The 19,991-nt window shown below is 44.2% G+C and overlaps 1 protein-coding gene across 1 annotated transcript in view; it reads right to left on the bottom strand.

The window, feature by feature from the left end:
• Positions 1–1,478: 1,478 nt before the first annotated feature.
• The window catches only part of KLHL4 (kelch like family member 4), an 804,052-nt gene continuing 785,539 nt past the window's right edge, over positions 1,479–19,991 (bottom strand). Inside the window, exons 10-11 of the mRNA XM_078688422.1 lie at positions 14,644–14,815; positions 1,479–2,349 (exon numbers count right to left, since the gene is read on the bottom strand). Coding sequence (XP_078544548.1) covers positions 2,287–2,349; positions 14,644–14,815 — 235 coding nt within the window. The 3' untranslated portion in view covers positions 1,479–2,286. The remainder of the gene's footprint in view (positions 2,350–14,643; positions 14,816–19,991) is intronic.

Below are 19,991 nucleotides of genomic sequence, written 5' to 3'. Positions count from 1 at the left end.
CCGTTTGAAAAATACACAGTGTTTAATTTTCCAACCACAAGAGCTTCTAGGAACTATGAGTAGCATGAGACCCACTCCCTGCCACAGATCAATGAGTTAATGTAGGGTAATTTCTTGAACAGACTTACAGACACATTTAAGCTTTCTAGCACTGGGAACTTAATGTTCTTGCAAGGGAAATTTCATGAATGTTGAAGCTTAAGGCTAGAACTTAAAAGTCCAAGAATCAGCAAAGCCTGCTGACCAGTTCACAGACTGTCGGGTGACTGGTCTTCTACAGAGAGCTGTTAAGACATAAATCAGTTGAAGGAAACAGCTTTTCCAAGAGGAATGGATCACTAAAGACTTGTCCGGAAGTTTCCAGTAAGCACATCTGTTTCACAACTACTGAGGAGGCTAGAGTGCAAATTTGTGTGTCCCAATTGTGACCACATTTCTCATGGCAAATAGTGTGAAGCAACCAGATAAATAGCTTCTTCCCAGCCTTCCTATGGAAACACCCTGCTATTTTTTTGTAAACAATCTTAATCATCTGCACCCTTGATAGTCCCCAGTGTGAAAGACACAATGTTGCCCTTTTTATTGCCTGCCAGCATTTACTGAGCATGTAGATCAAAAAAGAGGGGAGATAGAGGCCAGGATAGAGAGGACTCAGCCTCCCGTACTCAAAGTAACAACCAAGAAGAGTCCCTCTGCACTAAATGGGCTATCTTTACACTGTTCCTTAAAGTCTGGAAACAGAGGGGCATATTAACAAGATGTGCGTTAAAAAATGCACCTCGCACACTTCACTATCGCCGGCTATTGCCAGATTTTTTCGCCGTGTTAGCGCGTTATTATCAACGCGCAACACGTAGGCGATAGTAAATCCTGCGATAGCCGGCGATAGTGAACAATAACGCGTGAAAACAAGCGTTGTTTTCACGCGCTATGTGTGCCTTGATAATATGGGGGGGTGGATTCAGCTCTATGATCCACACCCCCATGTTATCAATGCCTAACGCCTGGTCAGAGCAGGCGTTGGGAGACCTGCGATAAACAAGTTTATTGCAGGTCTTTTCCTCCCAACGCCTGCCTTGGTGATAGGGTGTTCCCCACCTACAACCACATTTTATATGTGGTAGGATGAGGGAACGCCCACTTTGCATGTCATTAGCGGTGTTTCTCGCTGACATGCAAAGTGGACTTGAGGCAGGCGTTGCAATGCCCTTGTAAATAGGGCGCTGGAAGTATCGCTGCTTTCTCGGCGAATTGTGCCGAGAAAGCGGCGATATTCAGCTTGTTAATATGCCCCAGAAAGTTTCCATAAAATGACCCTCTGCCGCCAAGATGTCTCATGGTGGCATGCTTCGTCATAGGGTTCTTCCCATACCGCTGTGGGACTGGAGCATTTTCTGAGCTTCAAAGACTGGTTTTAATATTTTGGACCAATTTTCTCAATTTTTCCTTTGCTTTTATTTACTTCAGGTATTTACATTGGTTGGGACATTAACTTATCTTTTTTCTTTTAATGTAACTGTTGTTGGTTAATTGATACATACACCTATAAGCATGTCTCTGAGATTTGTCCCGCAGTTCTGAACAATACTGATTACAAATAGGAGCTAATGTTACCCTTACTGAAACCTGTTTCACACAGTAGAATGCTTTGCTTGTGCATTGTTGGTGCTCATTCGCATCCCATATCAAGACTGGCTTGATGTCATTTTTCTACATGTGGATTTATCAAACACACACTTAAACATCTACATTCTTTGGTTCGGTTGTTGGTAAGTACTGTGTACTTTTTACGATAATATTAGGAAAAAATAAATATGTATCTATCATGGCAGGGTGTATTTTTGTACCACTCTATGAAACATAGCAAAACATTAGTACACCATTCACTAAAGTGTGAAGCTAGTGTGTAATCACGTGTTACGTGTGTGCCTATATGCATAAACAAACACATAATTACATATTAGGTTACGTATTGACATATGTAATAGGTTTTCATGTGGGTGCCTGTGTCTGTGCGTAGATATTGCTGTGTAGTTCACAGCAATGTGTCGACGTTGTTTAGAAATTGTACGCATGCCATGAATGATCATATATTTGCTTTTTTCGCAGTGCCCATCACACTTTCTTTGTTCATGCCATGCAATGGCTTAAGATAAGCATATTGGAACGAACAGTGCATACAAAACAATGTCGTAGTCATTTATATAAAATCCAAAAGATAGCAAAGATGTTCCTTTTCCTCAAACGCATGTAACTGTCCTGTTTTTCCCCTGAAACGCCGTAGATTTACAATGGCATTTTCACAACAACGATGCAGGCCCCAGCTCTTCCGATATTAAGAGGCACGTCCTGCAAGACAGGCAACAAACACAATTTTAGCAACTGACAATTCACATAAAAAACGTATTTCTTGCCTTATTGTTCATTTCATTCAATTGTATTGGTATAAATGCCTACACGTACAAACAAATCTCAAATGACAAACGTTACATAGGAAAGTATCATACACGTGGCCTAAGTACCAATATAAGGCACAAAAGCAGGTTTGTTCTCAAGCTGTCACTCAACATTATTTACTTAATGAAGAAGGACCTTTACGGCCATCTCGGTAATAGTGATCGAACTTGCAAGTTGTAGAGTGGAAGCATTTTAGCTCTGCTCCTTTGCTAGGGGTGAATTTAAAGTTTCAAAGTGCCTCCCACCCGCTTCAGTAAAGCAATATGGCATGCTATGTGCTGTTTTTAATGATCCTTCTCAGTCTGTCCAATTTTAATCCGCCATGGGATGATCTTTTGAATTCTAGGGGAGCAAGATAGGCTGTTAATTTGCAGGCCAACAACCTGAAAGGAAACAGTCTTATGCCGCAACTACCCTTGTTCCAGGGACTACTATCCCCCTTCTAAATGCTTCAGCTATGCCTGAGAGCAGTTGTTTCAGACTATACTTCTGGCATTAGCATTTTGTGACAGCATTACAGTGCATAATACCACTGATTAGGCAGTTCTGCTGTGGACGCATCCACTTTTTGTCATTAAAGGATGCAATACTGCTGCAGGTACAGTTTACACTGTCCGGTCACATATGATCTACGCTTTCCTACCAAAGCTGTCTAGAAAAGAAGAAGCCCAGCAAGAGGACATCATTTCCCATCACCCATCAGAACAGGAAATGACATCACTGTATCAACCTCCATCCACTTACACTGGAAGTGACATCACTGAATGTCCAATCATACATTTGGACAGGAAGTGACATTAGTGGTTTTCCCACCAAAAACGTCTTTAAAAGAAGAAGCCAAGCAATAGGACTTAATTTGCCATCGCCCATCAGCATAGTAAATGACATAACAGCACCCTGCACTCCTCCACCCTCCCAGTACCTACTTATTGGCAGCTGCAACACAGATGTCCAATATACACACCCAGTGGGAGCGCTACTGGTGTAATTCACAATGGGGCCTGGAGGAGATTTAATGGACAAGCAAGGGCACTCCCCCCAATTCAGACAATAAATAACACAAGAAACCCTCGGATCCGAGCAATGTATTACCAGTTGCTCCAATGTGAGAAAGAGGAGAAAACAGTGCTGTGGGAAAGAGTGGAGGTGTGTCTCTTTTAAGGATGGTTTCCCTCACACACCAAAGCTGTCATGCTTCATCATGGGGATACCTCCTCGTGTCGCAAACCTAGTAGTGACACAGGCTACAACCTCTTCACTGCGAGGGAGGAGCTCAGGGATGTTTTACAGGGGAAAAGGGGCATTACTAAGACCCAATGTGAGAGAATGTGTGTGTGGGGGTATAGTGCTAACTGAACTGTGAGAATAAATAAAACTAGCTACAAGGTAAGCCTACTATAGTTTATTGATGCTTTGTGGTGCCAGGATTAAAACCAAAAGTCGAGAAGTGTGGCTGCCGTAATTAGAGACAGCTGCACTCAAAAGTAATCAACATGTTTCAGCCATATTGACCTAAAATAGTGTTGTGGCCTTCTTCAAGATCTCAATTATAAAAGCTACTGCAAGTGTGTGAAAGAAAAATAAAGGTGCAATAACAAAAAAATGCAGTGTCATACAAAATCGGTGATCCAGCTGTTCCGCAGATTCACTGGTGTGCCTGCAACTGTCAGGTATCTTACATCATCTGTCCCTGTCACATGGCCATAGTTCCAAATGCCCAGAAAACAGCTCTACTAAGCGTGGCAGCGACAGCATCTGTCCGGGAGGCCACTGGTGGGCCAAAGGCATGTTCGACTGCCAGTGCCAGGGAACCCTCAATCATCAAGGATTTCATTTCACACTCAGTCACTCTCACCAACATCACTTCCAGCAACTCTGCGACGAAAAATCCAACTTCTTCCACAGAGAAATTGTAAAATCAAAAGCAGCCTCACAGAACTACCCAGCCGCAGAGAACTCGTTGCTAACCTACCCACCAACAACCATGATGGCCACCTGACCGAATGGACAACCCTCACTAGAAACAACACAAAGACAATCATATGAACCATCCACTCAGTGCCTCCACCACATCCACAACCTGGGAACATAACCAATCACCCCTCCTTACGACCAAAAATCATGCTAGGGGATGCCAAATCTTGCTCATGCTCAGCAACTTACCGAATATGGCAGGATCTCCACGTTACATGCATAACTGAGTGGCCGAAATTTTGCCAACTCTGATGGCGGAGCAACATTTATCACCTACCTCTTCTCAGAATACCAGATGGACCATCCTACAAGCACTCATCACCAGCAGGCTGGACTATGGCAACCCTCTCTATGTCTGGATCTCCAGACAACTGCTATGCAGGCTCACCTTGGTTTTGCCCCTGTCCCCATTGGGGCTCCCAGCTCACCAGCGAGAGTCTGTGTGGCGATGGGCGGGCCTGGAACATTTTCCTTCTGGCCGCTGCAGGCTGGATTTCAGCCCCATTCTAGAGCACACCAAGCAAAACATACACCATCAGCATGAATCCAGTGCTTGCCACGGACTGGGTTGCCAAAACTTAAGAGGGAGTACCCTCACTCCCAGCTTGGATCACTCTGCTGCCGGACTCACAGAGGCAACAGTCCCATGGCAGAGATGGTCACGGAGCCACCTATCTAGGCCGCTGTTGAGAGCACCATGGGCACCCACACAGGAACAGGGTGGCACTGATATGAAGGCCATTTTCCTTCTGGCCGCTGCAGGCTGGATTTCAGCCCCATTCTACCTCGGGGCAGTGTGGCAGGTTTCCAGATATTCCTGCCAGTATGCTTCTCTCCCCGATCGGGGCCAGCCCAGCAGATCCTCACTGGCCCTGACCTCTCAATCGCAGCTTTGGCTGGCAGGAGAGAAAAGGGGGTCGCAGGCTTCTACAAGATGCAGGAAAGGGAGCTCCTTGGGTGCCTGCAATAGGGGCTCAATCCTGGTGTCACAGCTCCCTTCATTGTGGCTGTCTCTGCCCCAAGCAGGCAGGAGCAGAACGCTTACCATGTACTGACTTTGGGCTAGAGCACACCAAGCAAAACATACACCATCAGCATGAATCCAGTGCTTGCCACGGACTGGGTTGCCAAAACTTAAGTGGGAGTACCCTCACTCCCAGCTTGGATCACTCTGCTGCCGGACTCACAAAGGCAACAGTCCCATGACAGAGATGGTCACGGAGCCACCTATCTAGGCCACTGTTGAGAGCACTATGGGCACACACACAGGAAAAGCAGGCAGGCCAACACAGATAGTCAGCCTGCAGAGGAGACATCCCTTCAGGACAGCCAGCAGGTGATCCAAATGGCAGTTCCTCCTGGCACACAGCAGTCCTCTGATTGAGAACTAGCAGCATCTGGTTACAAGTCCAAAACATGTCTAATTCATGGGGTCACAGCCCCTGTACTTATAGTCAGAACATATTTGTTCTGGGGGGCTCTTCAAACACTGTATAGAAGTGCACAACACCCCCATACACATCTCAGGCCCTGGCTCCAGGCACACAGCAGGGGGGTGGACACAGCACTGCAGAAGGCAGGCACAGCTCTATTCAGGTGCAGGTGCAACTCCTCCCACCACTCTAAAAGCAGACCAGGCCTATTCAGGTGCAGGGGAAACTCATCCTGCTACTCTAATTGCAGCCAAGGTCTATTCAGCCTAGTGCTGAGACACCCAGGAAAGGCTGGACACACCTCAACCCCCCTTGTCACTGTGTAGAGTGAATGCACATCCCCTCTCTCCTAACTGTCAAAACCAGATGGTGAAAAAACATCCAGACAGGGCACAAAGACATATAAGCACACAGAAATGCCCACTTCTAAAAGTGGCATTTCTAAAATAGTAATGACAAATCTGCTTTCACCAATAAGCAAGATGTATCACTGCTATTCTAAGCATACCAAATATGGTCACATACCCCTCTCATGTCAGAAATTTCCCCTGAAGCACATATCAGGGAATACCCAATGCAAACCTATGAGAGGACAGCCTCACAACAGTGAGATACCAAGACATGCCCCACAGTTAAGGCACATGTCCTACCTTTTACCTACACAGCACCATGCCCATATGTCTAGCTAGGGCCTACCTTAGGGGTGACTTATATGTAGTAAAAGGGAAGTTTCAGATGTGGCAACCACTTTGCATCAAACATCACTGCGGCAGTAAACTACCCGCGTAGGTCCTGCAGGGGCAGAGGCCTGAGACAGGTTTGGAAGGCTACTTCGGTGGGTGGCACAAGCACTGCTGCAAGCCTATTAGTAGCATTTATTTTACAAGCCTGGGTACATGGGATGCCACTGTAGAAGGGACTTTCAGGTTAATTAAATATGCCAAATAGGTGTAGACCAATCTTATCATGTTTACAAGAGAGAGCACATGCACTTTAGAACTGAACAGCAGTGGTAATGTGCCCAGAGTCATAAAACCAACAAAAACAGGTCAGAAAACAATATGGGAGGAAGGCAAAACATTCTGGCGTGACCCTGCAATAAGGGCCAAGTCCAACGCCTCTAATAAGAGGAGATGCACTTGCACCAAAACCTCTGTGTGAGTGAATACTTTTACAAGTGCAAAACTGGATTATGTAAGTTTTAAGTGAGGTTTCATTATTTGCTTGTTTTGGGAAAAGCTCTCCCATTGGTGCCTTTTTATTATAGATTTTGTAGTTGTTGGTGCCCCTGCCCCCATGTTTTGGCACTTATGGCGGGGTGCACCGGCCCCCACTCGCCCCGGGTCCTCTGGTGACCCGGAAGTGATTGAGTCACTTTCGGGTCACGAAGGGAACAAAGGCCAGGCCGGTTAGATCCGGCCTGGCCTGCAAAGGGTTAAAAGGACGTGCAGCGCGGGAGTTGGCCTCTTTGACTCCTGCTCACCATGGCCTGCCCCTTCCAATTAATTTTCTTTTGTTTCCCTGCAGGTGTTTTGGCTGGGAGGACAGGACTGTTCCCTCAGGGGACGATCGTCGGAGCGGTGGATTGATGGCGCCTCGTCTCACCTGTTTTTCATTTCGGGGGTGCTGATCAAGACGACAAGCCGGTGATGTGAAGGGTAGACTGGCAACTTGGAGCTGGGAGCATGAACAGGGGCCAAGTGGAGCATCGAAGCTGTGGAGCTCACACACATGGGTAAGGCTGCTGGGGCGATGCTGGACTGGTCTTTGGTATATTGTGTGCTCGCAGAGAGGGGTCCTGTCGCAGCGCGCGCCTTTCGGACGTGAGGTAAAGAGACTGCCAGTATTGTCCCAAGGAACTGAGTTATGATCAGTAAAGTGAAAGCCGAGCGGTCATGGCGCTCGCACTGCTTATGATAAAATGTCACCCTTGGGATGCCTTTAGAGCTCGGCCTCGTTATTGCGTCGCCATAAGGATCAGGGAAATAATGGGTGCTGCGGCATGTGTCGGCTGGTGTAAGAGCCATACGGAAGGGTCAGTTGCTGCAGTGCTGACTTGGCTCAACCTCATATCTTTCAAGTTGTACTTCAGCAGCCCAATTGTTTTCCGTCTCCATAGACGATGAGTATGTGCTGTGTGGCCTAAGGAAGACGACTAACAGCTTGTGATTATGGTAAACAACTCTTAATTTCCCCATGCCTAACAAAAAACTGGTAACGTAACTCGTAAGGCGCTCGGAGACCCGATTCAGGTTCAGTTCAGGTTTGCGCTATAAAGGCTGGTCACATGGGTACAGTGAGGCGAAGGGCACCTGGCAATGCTACAGGCCCTGCTTAGTGATAGCACAGGGGGTGGGCGGCAAACAGCGGCAATGGGCACAGTCTAGCACAGCTCACTCAGGCAGGGATAGGTAATGCATTCATGGGTAGGGTTCAAGAGCCCTTAATTTTCCTCCCTAAACAATCTCACTGTAAAAGTGGTGCATGTATCGTGATGGCAAGCCCGAGTTCCACTGAGGATCCAAGGTTCGACTAGCTCCTAATTGGGATGGTTAGCATCTCCCTTGATGTCGGAAGGGATTCAAAGCACTGAGCTGCTCCCAAACATTACTACGGATGATTTGGACTGGGTGTGCTCGTGAAGGAGCTTTGGGGCTGAGGGCAGTTCTGGAACATAAAACCAAGGTGCCCCGATCAGCTATATATGTAACAAATAATCACAACACGATTGCATGGATCTTTCTCTCACACGACAGGGCATTTACCAACTACTGTTCATAATGTTGAAATACACATCCCAGGCGACCACATGAAACATTGTTGATAAGTCACGTGACATCAAGCTCTGTCCCCTTAATAATATCGGCATTTGTGAGGTCTCTGCTGCAAGCCATTATTGGTTAATTGTTTGTTTTAATTGCGAGAGCACGAGCAACGTGCGCTAAAGGTCATGTTTTCAATCACTGATGAACACAGTGGGGTGGGAGTATTCCCCATGGTCGAGTACTGCATTATATATTCCACTGTTTTGTTGGGGACGGGATGTGGTCTGACGGCTAGAGCGGCTGACTTTTATTTTCTTAAACGCTGCATGATGTGATCGTGTTTTGTTTCTATGACAGGAGCGCGATCATTATAGATGTATGTGAAAGGAGGTAAATTTTTAGGTGGACTAATCCAGTTGGCGTCTGTGTGCAGCCATATAGGAAACATGGCTTGGAGCTGGTCCATGCATGTATATAACACCTCAAATCCTACGTTTTGAGCACTTTGTGTGACATATGAAGACTATTACTATGGAGAGGATGACAGAGTGCACAATTACTTGGTTTTTAGGATGAGGTATACAATAGAAGAAGCCAGTGTAGAGGCAGGAAGTGCCTGTTCAGTTTCAGGGATTTAATTCCAGACATCTATACACCATCGTTTACAGCATCTCTTTCCACTCCTTAGCTCCTGCACATTGGGATGCATGTTGAGTCAGATGAGCACAAGTACAGCATAGCTGGATAAACTGGGACGAGTTAAGCGTTGGGCAAGCAGGAGCACTGTCTCTCTCGCTCCATCACATCACACCCCACCTCCCATTTTTTTTACATTTTCTGATGTTGTGCTTTCCTATTTCACACTCTCCAAATTATTATAGAAGGATATGATCTACCTTTAATATAAAATATGGTATGATGTAAATAGCCTTTTCTGTTTTGGGCGTACATTAAACACGAAGCAGTTAGTTTATACAAGGGTATAAAATTATTCGTTGTGTGTGGGTTTGGCGCAATTTATCAGCATGTTTAAACACATCTCAGCTTACATTGCTCTGGTACTTGGCCCATTGCGTGTTTAGTAAATAGCAGGAGGGTTAGGTGCACATCCTTCTTTGCCCTAGGGACCCGCTCTCTGTGCCAAAGACACACTCAGTGTCCCTCTAGGTGGTTTTAGTTAGCCTCAAAGGGGGTGCCCCCTTGGGTAAGGACAGAGCCATACCTCTCGGAGTGCTCTAATGAGAGTGAAACACATGTCAGGGGTTGCTTTTGATCATGTCAGGTTGGTTTGGATGGTAATTTACCAAAAGCCAAAGCTGTAATGTGGTGCCTGGACTGGTAAAAGGCTTATGAGCCATTTTACAGCTCGGCACGGATAGCAATGTGCTAATCCTATGCTTAATGACGTTTCTGCGGAACTGGCAAAAGACGGTGCCCCTTTCGATCTGAAATCCTATGCTTAAAGACTTTGATAGTAAAACAGACATTGTAAGTGAGGTTAGGGGTAGACAAGTGGGGCTATGCCAGGCACCCTCATTGAAGGCCAAAAAATTCAATCAGCTAGGCGATGGTCACGGGCAAATGTTGTGCTGCTCTGAAGGGGTAATAACTTTAGTAATTATGGCACAGGCACTAAGTTATTCAGCTTCTGACAGAGGACAGGGCTGCGCCACCTGGTTCTAATAACACATTTAGCCGACAGGGCACACTTCTACCTTTAGTTTAACCACTGAGAAACAATTATCTGTATCCCATGCAATTGCAGGCGCAATGATAGGATTAGTTCCCTCACTGTGGTGCTTGGATTTCTAATCTCAGGGACGATGTTGGGAAGAGAAATAGGGACATAGGTTCACCAGTAGATTGCTAATTAATTGACAGCACCATGTCGTCACCGAACAATTTTCTTACTGGACAGGACGTCCCAACAATGTTCTTACTGGACTAAACTGCACACGTCATAGCCAGTAAGCTAAATAAGGATTTGGGGGCCTTTGGCACCGTGTGCTGGTACACTACCATGTATGTGTTGTTGGACTTGGTGAGTACCGTTAGCATCAGCCTGGCTAGGAATGTACTTGGCTGCGGCATAATTGTTTGATAACCATGAATGCGCTGTGTCACTGCACTTCACACTGTGTACTAGTTTTTAATGAAGGTCATACGACCGGGCACCCTCTCTGTAACACTAATTCAAACACTCCACATGGGACACAGACTAATGCTATCCTAAACCCTTACAGTTGGAAGTGTTAATGGGAATGCATCTGGCGCTAATCTTAGCTAAGACTTAGCATGTGAGGGCACTGTAATACAGGCACGTGCACTGTAGTTATCGTCAGGAAGCCAGAAACACTAATCGTTTGTTTTTGTCTTTTCCATTTATGTATGGTGAGGCCCATGGCAGATATCTGGGAAGTGCTCCACACCGCAACAACTGCAACAGGTGGACAGCCAAAGGGGCGCGTACGTCAGGTACAGGAATGCCAAGCAATGACATCAAGTGTGATGGGCGATCGATCAAGGACTCAAGAGGTGCCAACACTGGAATGATTGTTTATTGGTGTGTTAACCCTACATTGGGCTGGCCGCAGTAATGTAGCGGGATGTTGCTTCAAATAAGATGGCAGTATGTTCCTTATCAGGAAACTGTATTGCTACAGTAACGGCGCCTGTGCTCGCAGGGCCACCGTAGTCGTCATAGTATATACATAGCTTACCAATTGGTGGGGCCAACGAGAGGAATGTGGCAGTGCACAGGGGTCTGCCTGGCCAGCTTGCCAAACCCAGGAGTAATGGGCCTATGCAACACCTCAGCACCCCTTGTCGGGAAGCTGGACTCTGCCTTTACGGGGGCCCGAGCTCCCAGTTGCCATTTTAGTAGACACAGCGCGTTTGGGGACTTCCATAGTTAGGAGGTAGACATACACTGAACATTTCCCAGATCGTAATGGTCAGGTGTGGGTGGTTCAAGGACTTCACGATACGCCAATCGGAGCTTTTGGGGGCCTGTGGTTCCCCGGGTAGCATTTTCAGTTGCAATGACAGTGGGTGGCAGCGTCATGAGCGCCGTGTCTTATCGGGCGCAGGAAATGCCATTCAATTAAGCCCATCTGGTGGCCTATGGCGGCACGTCTAATTTCCCTAGATCAGTCAGCCCTAGCATAATTAGCAAGCATTTGGGGGGGGGGGGCTGAATTAACATGTTACATCAGGATGCCTGGGTAGAAGGGGGTTGACATGTCCATACTCGGGGTACACCCTGGCGCAGACATTTCAGATCTCCCGAAGTTGGAAAGCGAGTCTGTAAGGCCATATTGTGCCCATGGAAGCAAATACCTAGTAACAACAATAGTGAGGCTCGCTAATTGCAGACCATAGCCCAGGGGTGCATCTGGGGGAGTCGTGCTTCTATAAAGACGGCATCCGTTTGTACACGTCTGTGGTTGAAACCATTGCAGAGAATTTTTTCTTGCCTACGAAAGGGAGTATAGGGACAAGGTATGATCTTGCAAGGAGTTGGTAGGGACCGATAGTTGGACTAAACATATAATGGCTAGGTGTGAGAATTGAAGGTTAGGGCATGACCTTTCAGTGTAAGAGGATAGGGGGGGCAGATAGTCGGTCAACTACGCTGGCCTGTGGCGGTAAGGTCATGATTGGTGAGCAGTTAATTTAAGGTCCTTAGGGGGTGGCGCCATTCTCGAATGGGGTCGCCCAAAGAGAGAGACAAGTGGTCTCTCATAGAACTCCAGGGGCAGGTACAGCCTGTTGGGTACATGGGTTCGGGGGAGACAGTCACGCTTTCTCTAGGCTGTTTGGCCACCCCGCACGAGCACAATGACGCCAGTAAACGGCGCAGAGATGCAAGGGCCCCCTTTAATGGAGTTAATGGAGCGTACGGGGTAACCGGGAGGGGCCAAAGTACCCTCACGGTAAGCGGGCCCTCTGCGCATGTGCACTTCGACAGAAAGGTGTGGTTATTAGGGCGTACAGGGGTAACCGGGGAGGGGGGTGCCCCCACGGTAAAAGGGCCCTCATGCGCGTGTGCACTCCAACAGGAGGGCGTGGTTAATAGGGCGTACGGGGGTAACCGGGTAGGGCATGTAACCCCACAGTAAACGGGCCCCCCTGCGCATGCACACTCCTTTCAGGAGGGTGTGGTTTAGTGATAAGGATCTGACACCAGTTATTGACCTTGCAGTAGGCCCAAATAGGTACGCAGAAAATAAAGATGGTATAATGTAATTGATATGTTAGTTTTTGGATAGGAAATACCTTGTACTAGAAATATGTTAAGGTTAGGCATCTGAATACCTGTATATATCAATTGTAAAATTCTCTGCGTAATTGTGTAAATATTGTTTATTTCAATTTTGATTTATTTTGAATGTTTTAATAAATACGGCCGGGGGGTCGAAAGATCCCCCGCCTTCCAAAGAAAGCCCTGTCACGTCCTGTTAATAATGTTATGTTGGTTAACGAAGGGGTGGGGGTCCTCGGCAGTCCCTGGCCATAAAGAATACAGCGTCATATCCTGTGGTCTAGTAGAATGTGTTTGTATTGCTTGGGAGATCTACATTCCCTGCTTTTTACATATTGTACATAGTGTTTTAATTGGGAGCAGTGTTCTACCTCCAAATCAATACTTATTCTTGGTAACAGGTTCTTTAAGAAAAGCTTCAAATGTGCTGGTGTCCAGGTTTATGAAAGTGCTACTTTGGAATGAGACAAGTTAAGGGCTATACTAAAATTCTTAATAAAAGTGAACTGCGACAAATCAATTCTAAAAGTCTCCAATTTTAAAATGTGCCTAAGGGAGCCTAGGTCGGTGTGTAAAAGTTTATACACCAATCTTATTATGTTGTAAATAGCCCTAGCGTATGTGCTAGCTTAGGATAACTCTAGGCGAATAGCTTGGACCGGGACAGCTTGATTAACTTTTTAGAATTTACTTAAAAGAGTCCCTTCTCTCACTTTTACCGGTTGGCAGGTTTTGATGTGTATATATTCAAGGGCATAAGATAAAATAGGAGGAATTTTCATATGGTACACCTTTAGCAAGGGTTGAAAGTGCCTGTACCCACTTGAAGAGTATAGCCTCTGCAGTCTTTGACTGATTGTCATAGACTTTTATAATTTATCAGCTTTTACAGTAAGAAACAAACGTTGATGAAATTAACTTGTATCAGATACAAGGAAATTAAAGCATATTTGGGTTGAACTAAGGTGTCAAAGTCCGTTACTGCTTTTGAGCAAATAATCAAAATGGGTGGTTATACATGAACTGTATTTTTTGTGTACAAATTCTTAGGCTGTTTTTATATATTTGCTTTGCTTATAGTGGCCCAAATCAAGCACATAACGTAACTTGAAATTTGGAACATGGAACTACTTTTATCCATATGTTCGCTAGAGTTTTTCACTCCAGTGGTGATATATAACACTGCATGTGAAATCTGAAGAAACACAGCCTGTGCATTTGGTGAATAATTGCCATATAGTGATAATATACTCATTGCAAGTTATGGAATTGTTACACAATATTACACCTAAAAGTGCACACAAAGTGCAATTTTATGTAGTATGGTGTGTAACATTTTAGTAACTTGTAATTATAGAAACGGAGGCCTATATTCGGTTTTCGTGGCCATCCTATATGTTGGCGTCTTCCACTTTGCAGAGCTGTCAATATTGTGGGAAAACACGTACTAATAGGGCTTTTTTTACCAATAAATTATATAGGGAATTCTTGTTTTTGAGGGAAATTCAATTTATTTAATCAATTTAGGTCTTAAATTGTGGTTCCCCTGGGTATAATAGAATATACCAATGAACTAACATTGTCCTTCTTAGTCAGCTTTTAATGTTGTAAAGTTGATATGTAAAATATAGTTAAATAACATGTTAGTCTAAAGGAATAATCGAGCGCATACATTTTTTCACATTTCGTACATATTGCTTTTCGAATATTTGTTTGAAATAGCCAACAGAACGATAATAATGATGATTACCTGTGTCCATTCATTAGTCTGTGCATCATACGACTCTACAGTGTTCAAGTATGAATTTCCGTCATACCCTCCTACAGCATAGAGCTTATCCCCTAGTGGGCACACCCCAACGGCATCTCTGGGCACACTCAGGGGAGACACAGTAGTCCAGTTGTCCGTTTTAGGGTCGTATCTGAAAAAAATGAGTATTTATGAGAATATTTAATAACTGACAAAAAATGAGTTTGGTAATTCGGCTACATTAGCTAATTATAAGCGTTATGACCCAGATTTTGTAAGATTTTGCATCAGGGTTGTGCCACTTATTTGGCACAGCCCGTCGCAAAATTCATGTTGGGACATACAAATGCATACAAAGTAATGCATTGCTGAGCACAGTGCTGCCTTGCATTATCTTGTTACAGATCGGTTTGATATAGACTGTACATGGGTGCTCCCATGCATCCACCCATGTATTTTCATGTAAACCCATCTTTATAAAGGATTGTAAACATAATAATGCGTATGCCTGAGGCTGTAGTTATAAGACAAAAATCTGTATTTCTCCTTGTTATTTCCTTTTTGTCAGCGTGCTGCACTCGGCATTACACATAGAAAGAGGAAATAGCCTAAAAGGATCTTTTTTGTCCATGAAAGTGTCCCTTCTTGCACAAAAACTATCCTGACCACAAGGTAAGCACACTTGCGCCATGATGCAAGGGGACCTGCGTTGGCTCTGGACACCCACATGTTCACCAGCACCAGTAGAGAGCAGAGCTGCCCCATATATTTGAAAATATGGCACTGTTCTATTCTCTCTTTTTCACACAATGCAGCGTGACAACTTCACTTGCTGAGCTGCGCAAAGTATGAGTAAACATGTTCCTACGTTTTGACTATAATCAGCCATTTTCTGGGCTTAATGTGTTAATTCCACAATCCATCATGAATAGATGCTCAGAATAGGTTTTCTTAAAAAATTTAAGGTAAAAGGAAATATTTGTACAATTTTTCAGTCTGCCACAAGATGGCAACCAAAGCACATTGCAAAAATAAGTAAGCTGTACTTCACATCTTACAAAGCAGTTCTGTAAAACTGACTGGACCGCAAAGTTGGATTTTGACGCATTGCCAGTTTACCACGGGTAAGAGCTAATATTGTCTAATTGTATAGTACAAACATAAATATCTCATGAAAATAATAATAACAATACCTAGCGCCCTCTTCTATTTATTCAGTATAAACACCCACAAATATGGTAAAATGTGCGGCGAGAATGGTCTTTTTTTTCTAGATATTTCATAAAGCTAAGATGGAATACATATGAACTTCTTCAATCTTCCACATGGTGGCGACAAAAGCATTCTGCAAAAATAATCAAAAGTCTCCTTCCCCACCTATCCTAGTAGTACTAGAAACCCGCCTCTGCTTCAAACGTGTTGGTAGTTCAGGACAGATAACAAATAGGCAAGTCTTACAAGGTATAAAGCACGGGCAAAGACAGCGCATGCAAATTATACTCCTCAGTCTACTCTTATATGCAACTGTTTTCTCTCTAAATGAGAATATTATATCCGTGGCAGACGAATGTGTGACCCGTGGGTATCAGAGCGCTTCACAACACGAATGACATAGAATGGTGACGACATGGTATACGGATACATAATGAGATAGGCGTAACATTCACATTTTAACACAGAATAAATTAGAGGCGTGAGTGATAGTTTATGTAGGTGAATCAGTCAAATGACCACCGATCCTTGATGGTCAAGATTTATACTAGGAAAGCTGTTGCTGGAGAGTTTTATCCTGGTCAAGATAGTTGCAATATAGTGTTTTCTAGCCAAGACAGTCTTTATTCAGAAAACAAAAACTTTGTGAATCAGGTACATGAGCAAGCATGTTTGACTCTGATAATGTTAAAATAAGACACATCTTCGTATCGAGTAAGACACAGCTGGTAAAAGAAACTTTTGTGAATTAGTCCTCTTTTTTGAAAACATTTCAATTGTCAAAAGGGGACAGTCATTAAAAACACTTGGGGGCAGATTTATGAAGGCCTTGCGCCACGTTTACGCCGCTGTTGCGTCACGCAAGGCGGCGTAAACGTGGCGCATCCCTACGAATGATTTACAACGTGACGCATCTTGCTGGAGCTGCGTCGCGCTTGCGACGCAACTCCAGCAATGCGTCGCCTTTACGGCACAGATGCGTCACGCATCTGTGCCGTTTTTGCCCCATGGTGCGCCGCATTGTAAATGCGGCGCACCATGGGTGGCGGAGCTGTGGCGCACTGTGGCGCACATTAACTGGCGCATCCCTGGGGATGCGCCAGTTAACATAAATCTGCCCCGTGGCATTTATAGTGTAGCATTTCAGCAGTGCTTTGAGGTTACATATAGATCAAATAATTAGTAATAATTCCAGCTAACAAAGGTTAATGCACATTGCTACAGTGTACAAAGAAAACAAGAAATAAGTAACCAATCTCCCGTCCTATCTTGACGATCTTGTGCAAGTCTGCCCCATATAGAATCACATTTCTTCTTAGAGGGTGTCCCTCTAGCTTTGGTCAAAGCCTTCTCCCTTTCATAAGTTTCCATCATAATTGCCCACCATCTCGCCTCGAGGGTGGCTTTAGAGAAATCCATGTGCACAGCAACAAGAATAATGGAGTAAAGGGATCTCGGGCCAGAGCTTGCTTCTTTACCTAAACTCTGGCAAAAAATCATAATATGCCTTGTTTTGTTCCAAAATGTCTGTAGCTCAGGGCAGGTAGCAGACATATGCACTATATTTACAGCAATCAGCCTGCATTTTGGGCATTTGCTCCTATTGCCCCATACCTTCCTTCTTTCTGGGCCCATTTAGCTATCCTCTCCGGAGTGTAATTTAGCATGCAGATCGTCTGAAATTGTTGCAACTTTAGATTGATAGAATGTATGGATCCATTTAATGGTTCTAATGCATTATTGACTGCTGCTGGGGTGATGTCTAACCCCAAAGCATTGCTCCATTTTACCGCCATTTTTGCATTTCCGTTCATTCTAAGCTGACAGAAATGCTGATACATAGTACTTATTAGTGATTTCCAAGATATTCCATGCAAACATGCCAATACCTTGGAGCTCTCCGATGTCTTTATCACTTGCCCTCTCAAGAAATAGTCCCTGATCTGCAGGTATTTGAAAAACAACTGACGGGGAAGTTCAAAAGAAAGTTGTAAGCTTTCGAATGTTCAGAAGCCATTTAAGTTGTATAGGTGTCCAAACCGATCTACCCCATAGCTAGCCCATGACCTACAGGCAGATTCATGAAATACCTTCGGAAGCATCAGATTGCCCCACAAAGGAAGATTAGCAGGAGTAAGGGACAGAGAGCATCTAGTTAAAGTTTCCCACCATATGTACACAGAATCCCAGATAGTCTTAAAGCAAACTCTCTTGAAGTAATTAGGATAATTTATTCTATATAGAAACATTCTACTGTCAGAGCCAAGAGCAAGACAATGACAAAAGTCTTGATACGCAGGTACCAAAAGGCTTCCAAGATAGCCAGCAAACGCTGCAGAATAATACAGTTTAAAATCTGGAAGATTTAGCCTACCTTGTTTGTAAGGAAGCTTTATAAATCTTATTGCACGTTGTGCTTGCATATAGCCCCAAATAAAGCTACTTATTACCCCCTCTAGTTTCTTAAAAATAGAGTTAGGGATACATAGGGGAATAGAACAAGAGAAATATAAAAATATTGGTAATAATTTAATTTTTATAAAATTACATCTTCCTACTATGCAGATTGGCAATTTATGGCAGCTTCTCAAAATTTTGATAACAGATTGCAGCAATAGAACACAATTTAGTCTCAGTATGTGCTCAATCTGTGGGGAAATACCAAACCCCAGGGAAGTGACTGTTAAAAACACCCCCGGCATTGGTCTGTCATAGTGAAAGTTAAGAAGCAGTTGTGTCTTATTAGCATTTAGCTAATATCTGGAAAAAAAGTCAAATTTGTCTGCTTCAAGTTTAATAAAGTTTAAAGCAACTGCCAGGTCGGATGTAAAAATGGCTATATCGTCAGCATAAGCAATAACTTTCAGCTCAGAGAGCCCTGATCTCAATGGCAGTATGTGATATTAAAGTGTCATGCGCGCGATACAATGGCTCAATATATAGCGCAAATAATAGTGGGGAGAGAGGACACCCCTGTCAAGTGCCACGATATATTGGTAAAGGAGTTCATTTTAGACTGGCATAGAGCAGTTTAGCCACTTACTATATCTCCCACCCAGGCCACATGATGAAAGTGTTGCCCAATAGCAGCCCAACCACATGATCAAATGCCCTTTCGGCATCCAGCAAAACCATCCCTAAATTAATCATAGATATCTTTACTATATCGAAAATCACAATTGCGGTGTTAACATGGGCTGTGGTATCCCTACCCAGAATAAAACTATTTTGTTGACTCAACACAAATCCTGGCATCATAGGTGCTAATCAGGTTGCCAAAACTTTAGCAAAAATGTTTGCATCTGTGTTTATAAGGGATATCACACAATAGGAACTACATTCCTCAGGTGGCTTATCCTATTTTAGAAAAATAAAAGATATTTGTTGCATTCCATGTTCCAGGCACTGTTCCTCTGATGCCTATATTTTGTATGACATCGCCCAGTGATGGCACTATAATGCTTTTAAAGACTTTATAAAACTCAATTGGTATTGAATCATTCCCTGCTACCTTACCAGAAGGTGGCATTTTCAGGGCTTCAGATATTTTTCCATGCAGGATTTCTTGATTAAGAGAAGCATTCTCTTTTTCGTTCAAACATGGAAGGTTGCACCCTTTTAAATACTTAAGCAGACCTTCTTAGTCTAGTGAATGCTTTTGTGTATAGAGTTTTTTATAGGACTGGGAGAATTGCTCAACTATTGAATATGGATGCATGTGTAATGTGCCGTCCACCCCTTTAATAACCTTGATTTGCCTCTTAGCTTTATTGTCAGCAAGCTGATGCACCAGCACACTCCGATTTGTTCTCCATATTTGTACTGAATGCTTGTTGTAACTAGCAGCAATATTTTCTTTAAGCATCCTACCCAGGGATGAAATTTCACATATTGATGAAATATACACCTGTTCATGATTTTGACCCCCTTTTTACATTGCCTCTGTGTGAAGGTATTCTAGCTTCATCAGTGCTTAACAAGCAGCTCTAGGGGTGTACTGCCTGTTTTTATTTTGCTGTAAGATATATTGCTGGATGATCCCTCTTATATAAGCCTTCGTTGCGTCCCACACAATACAAGGGGAGGCAGTACCCACATTGTATTGCAAGAATTCCCTTACATTTTTATGAGTGAAG

The sequence above is a fragment of the Lissotriton helveticus genome, chromosome 4_1 (genome assembly GCF_964261635.1).
Source record: "Lissotriton helveticus chromosome 4_1, aLisHel1.1, whole genome shotgun sequence".
Lineage (NCBI taxonomy): Eukaryota > Metazoa > Chordata > Amphibia > Caudata > Salamandridae > Lissotriton > Lissotriton helveticus.
This window is presented reverse-complemented; position numbering and strand designations above follow the sequence as displayed.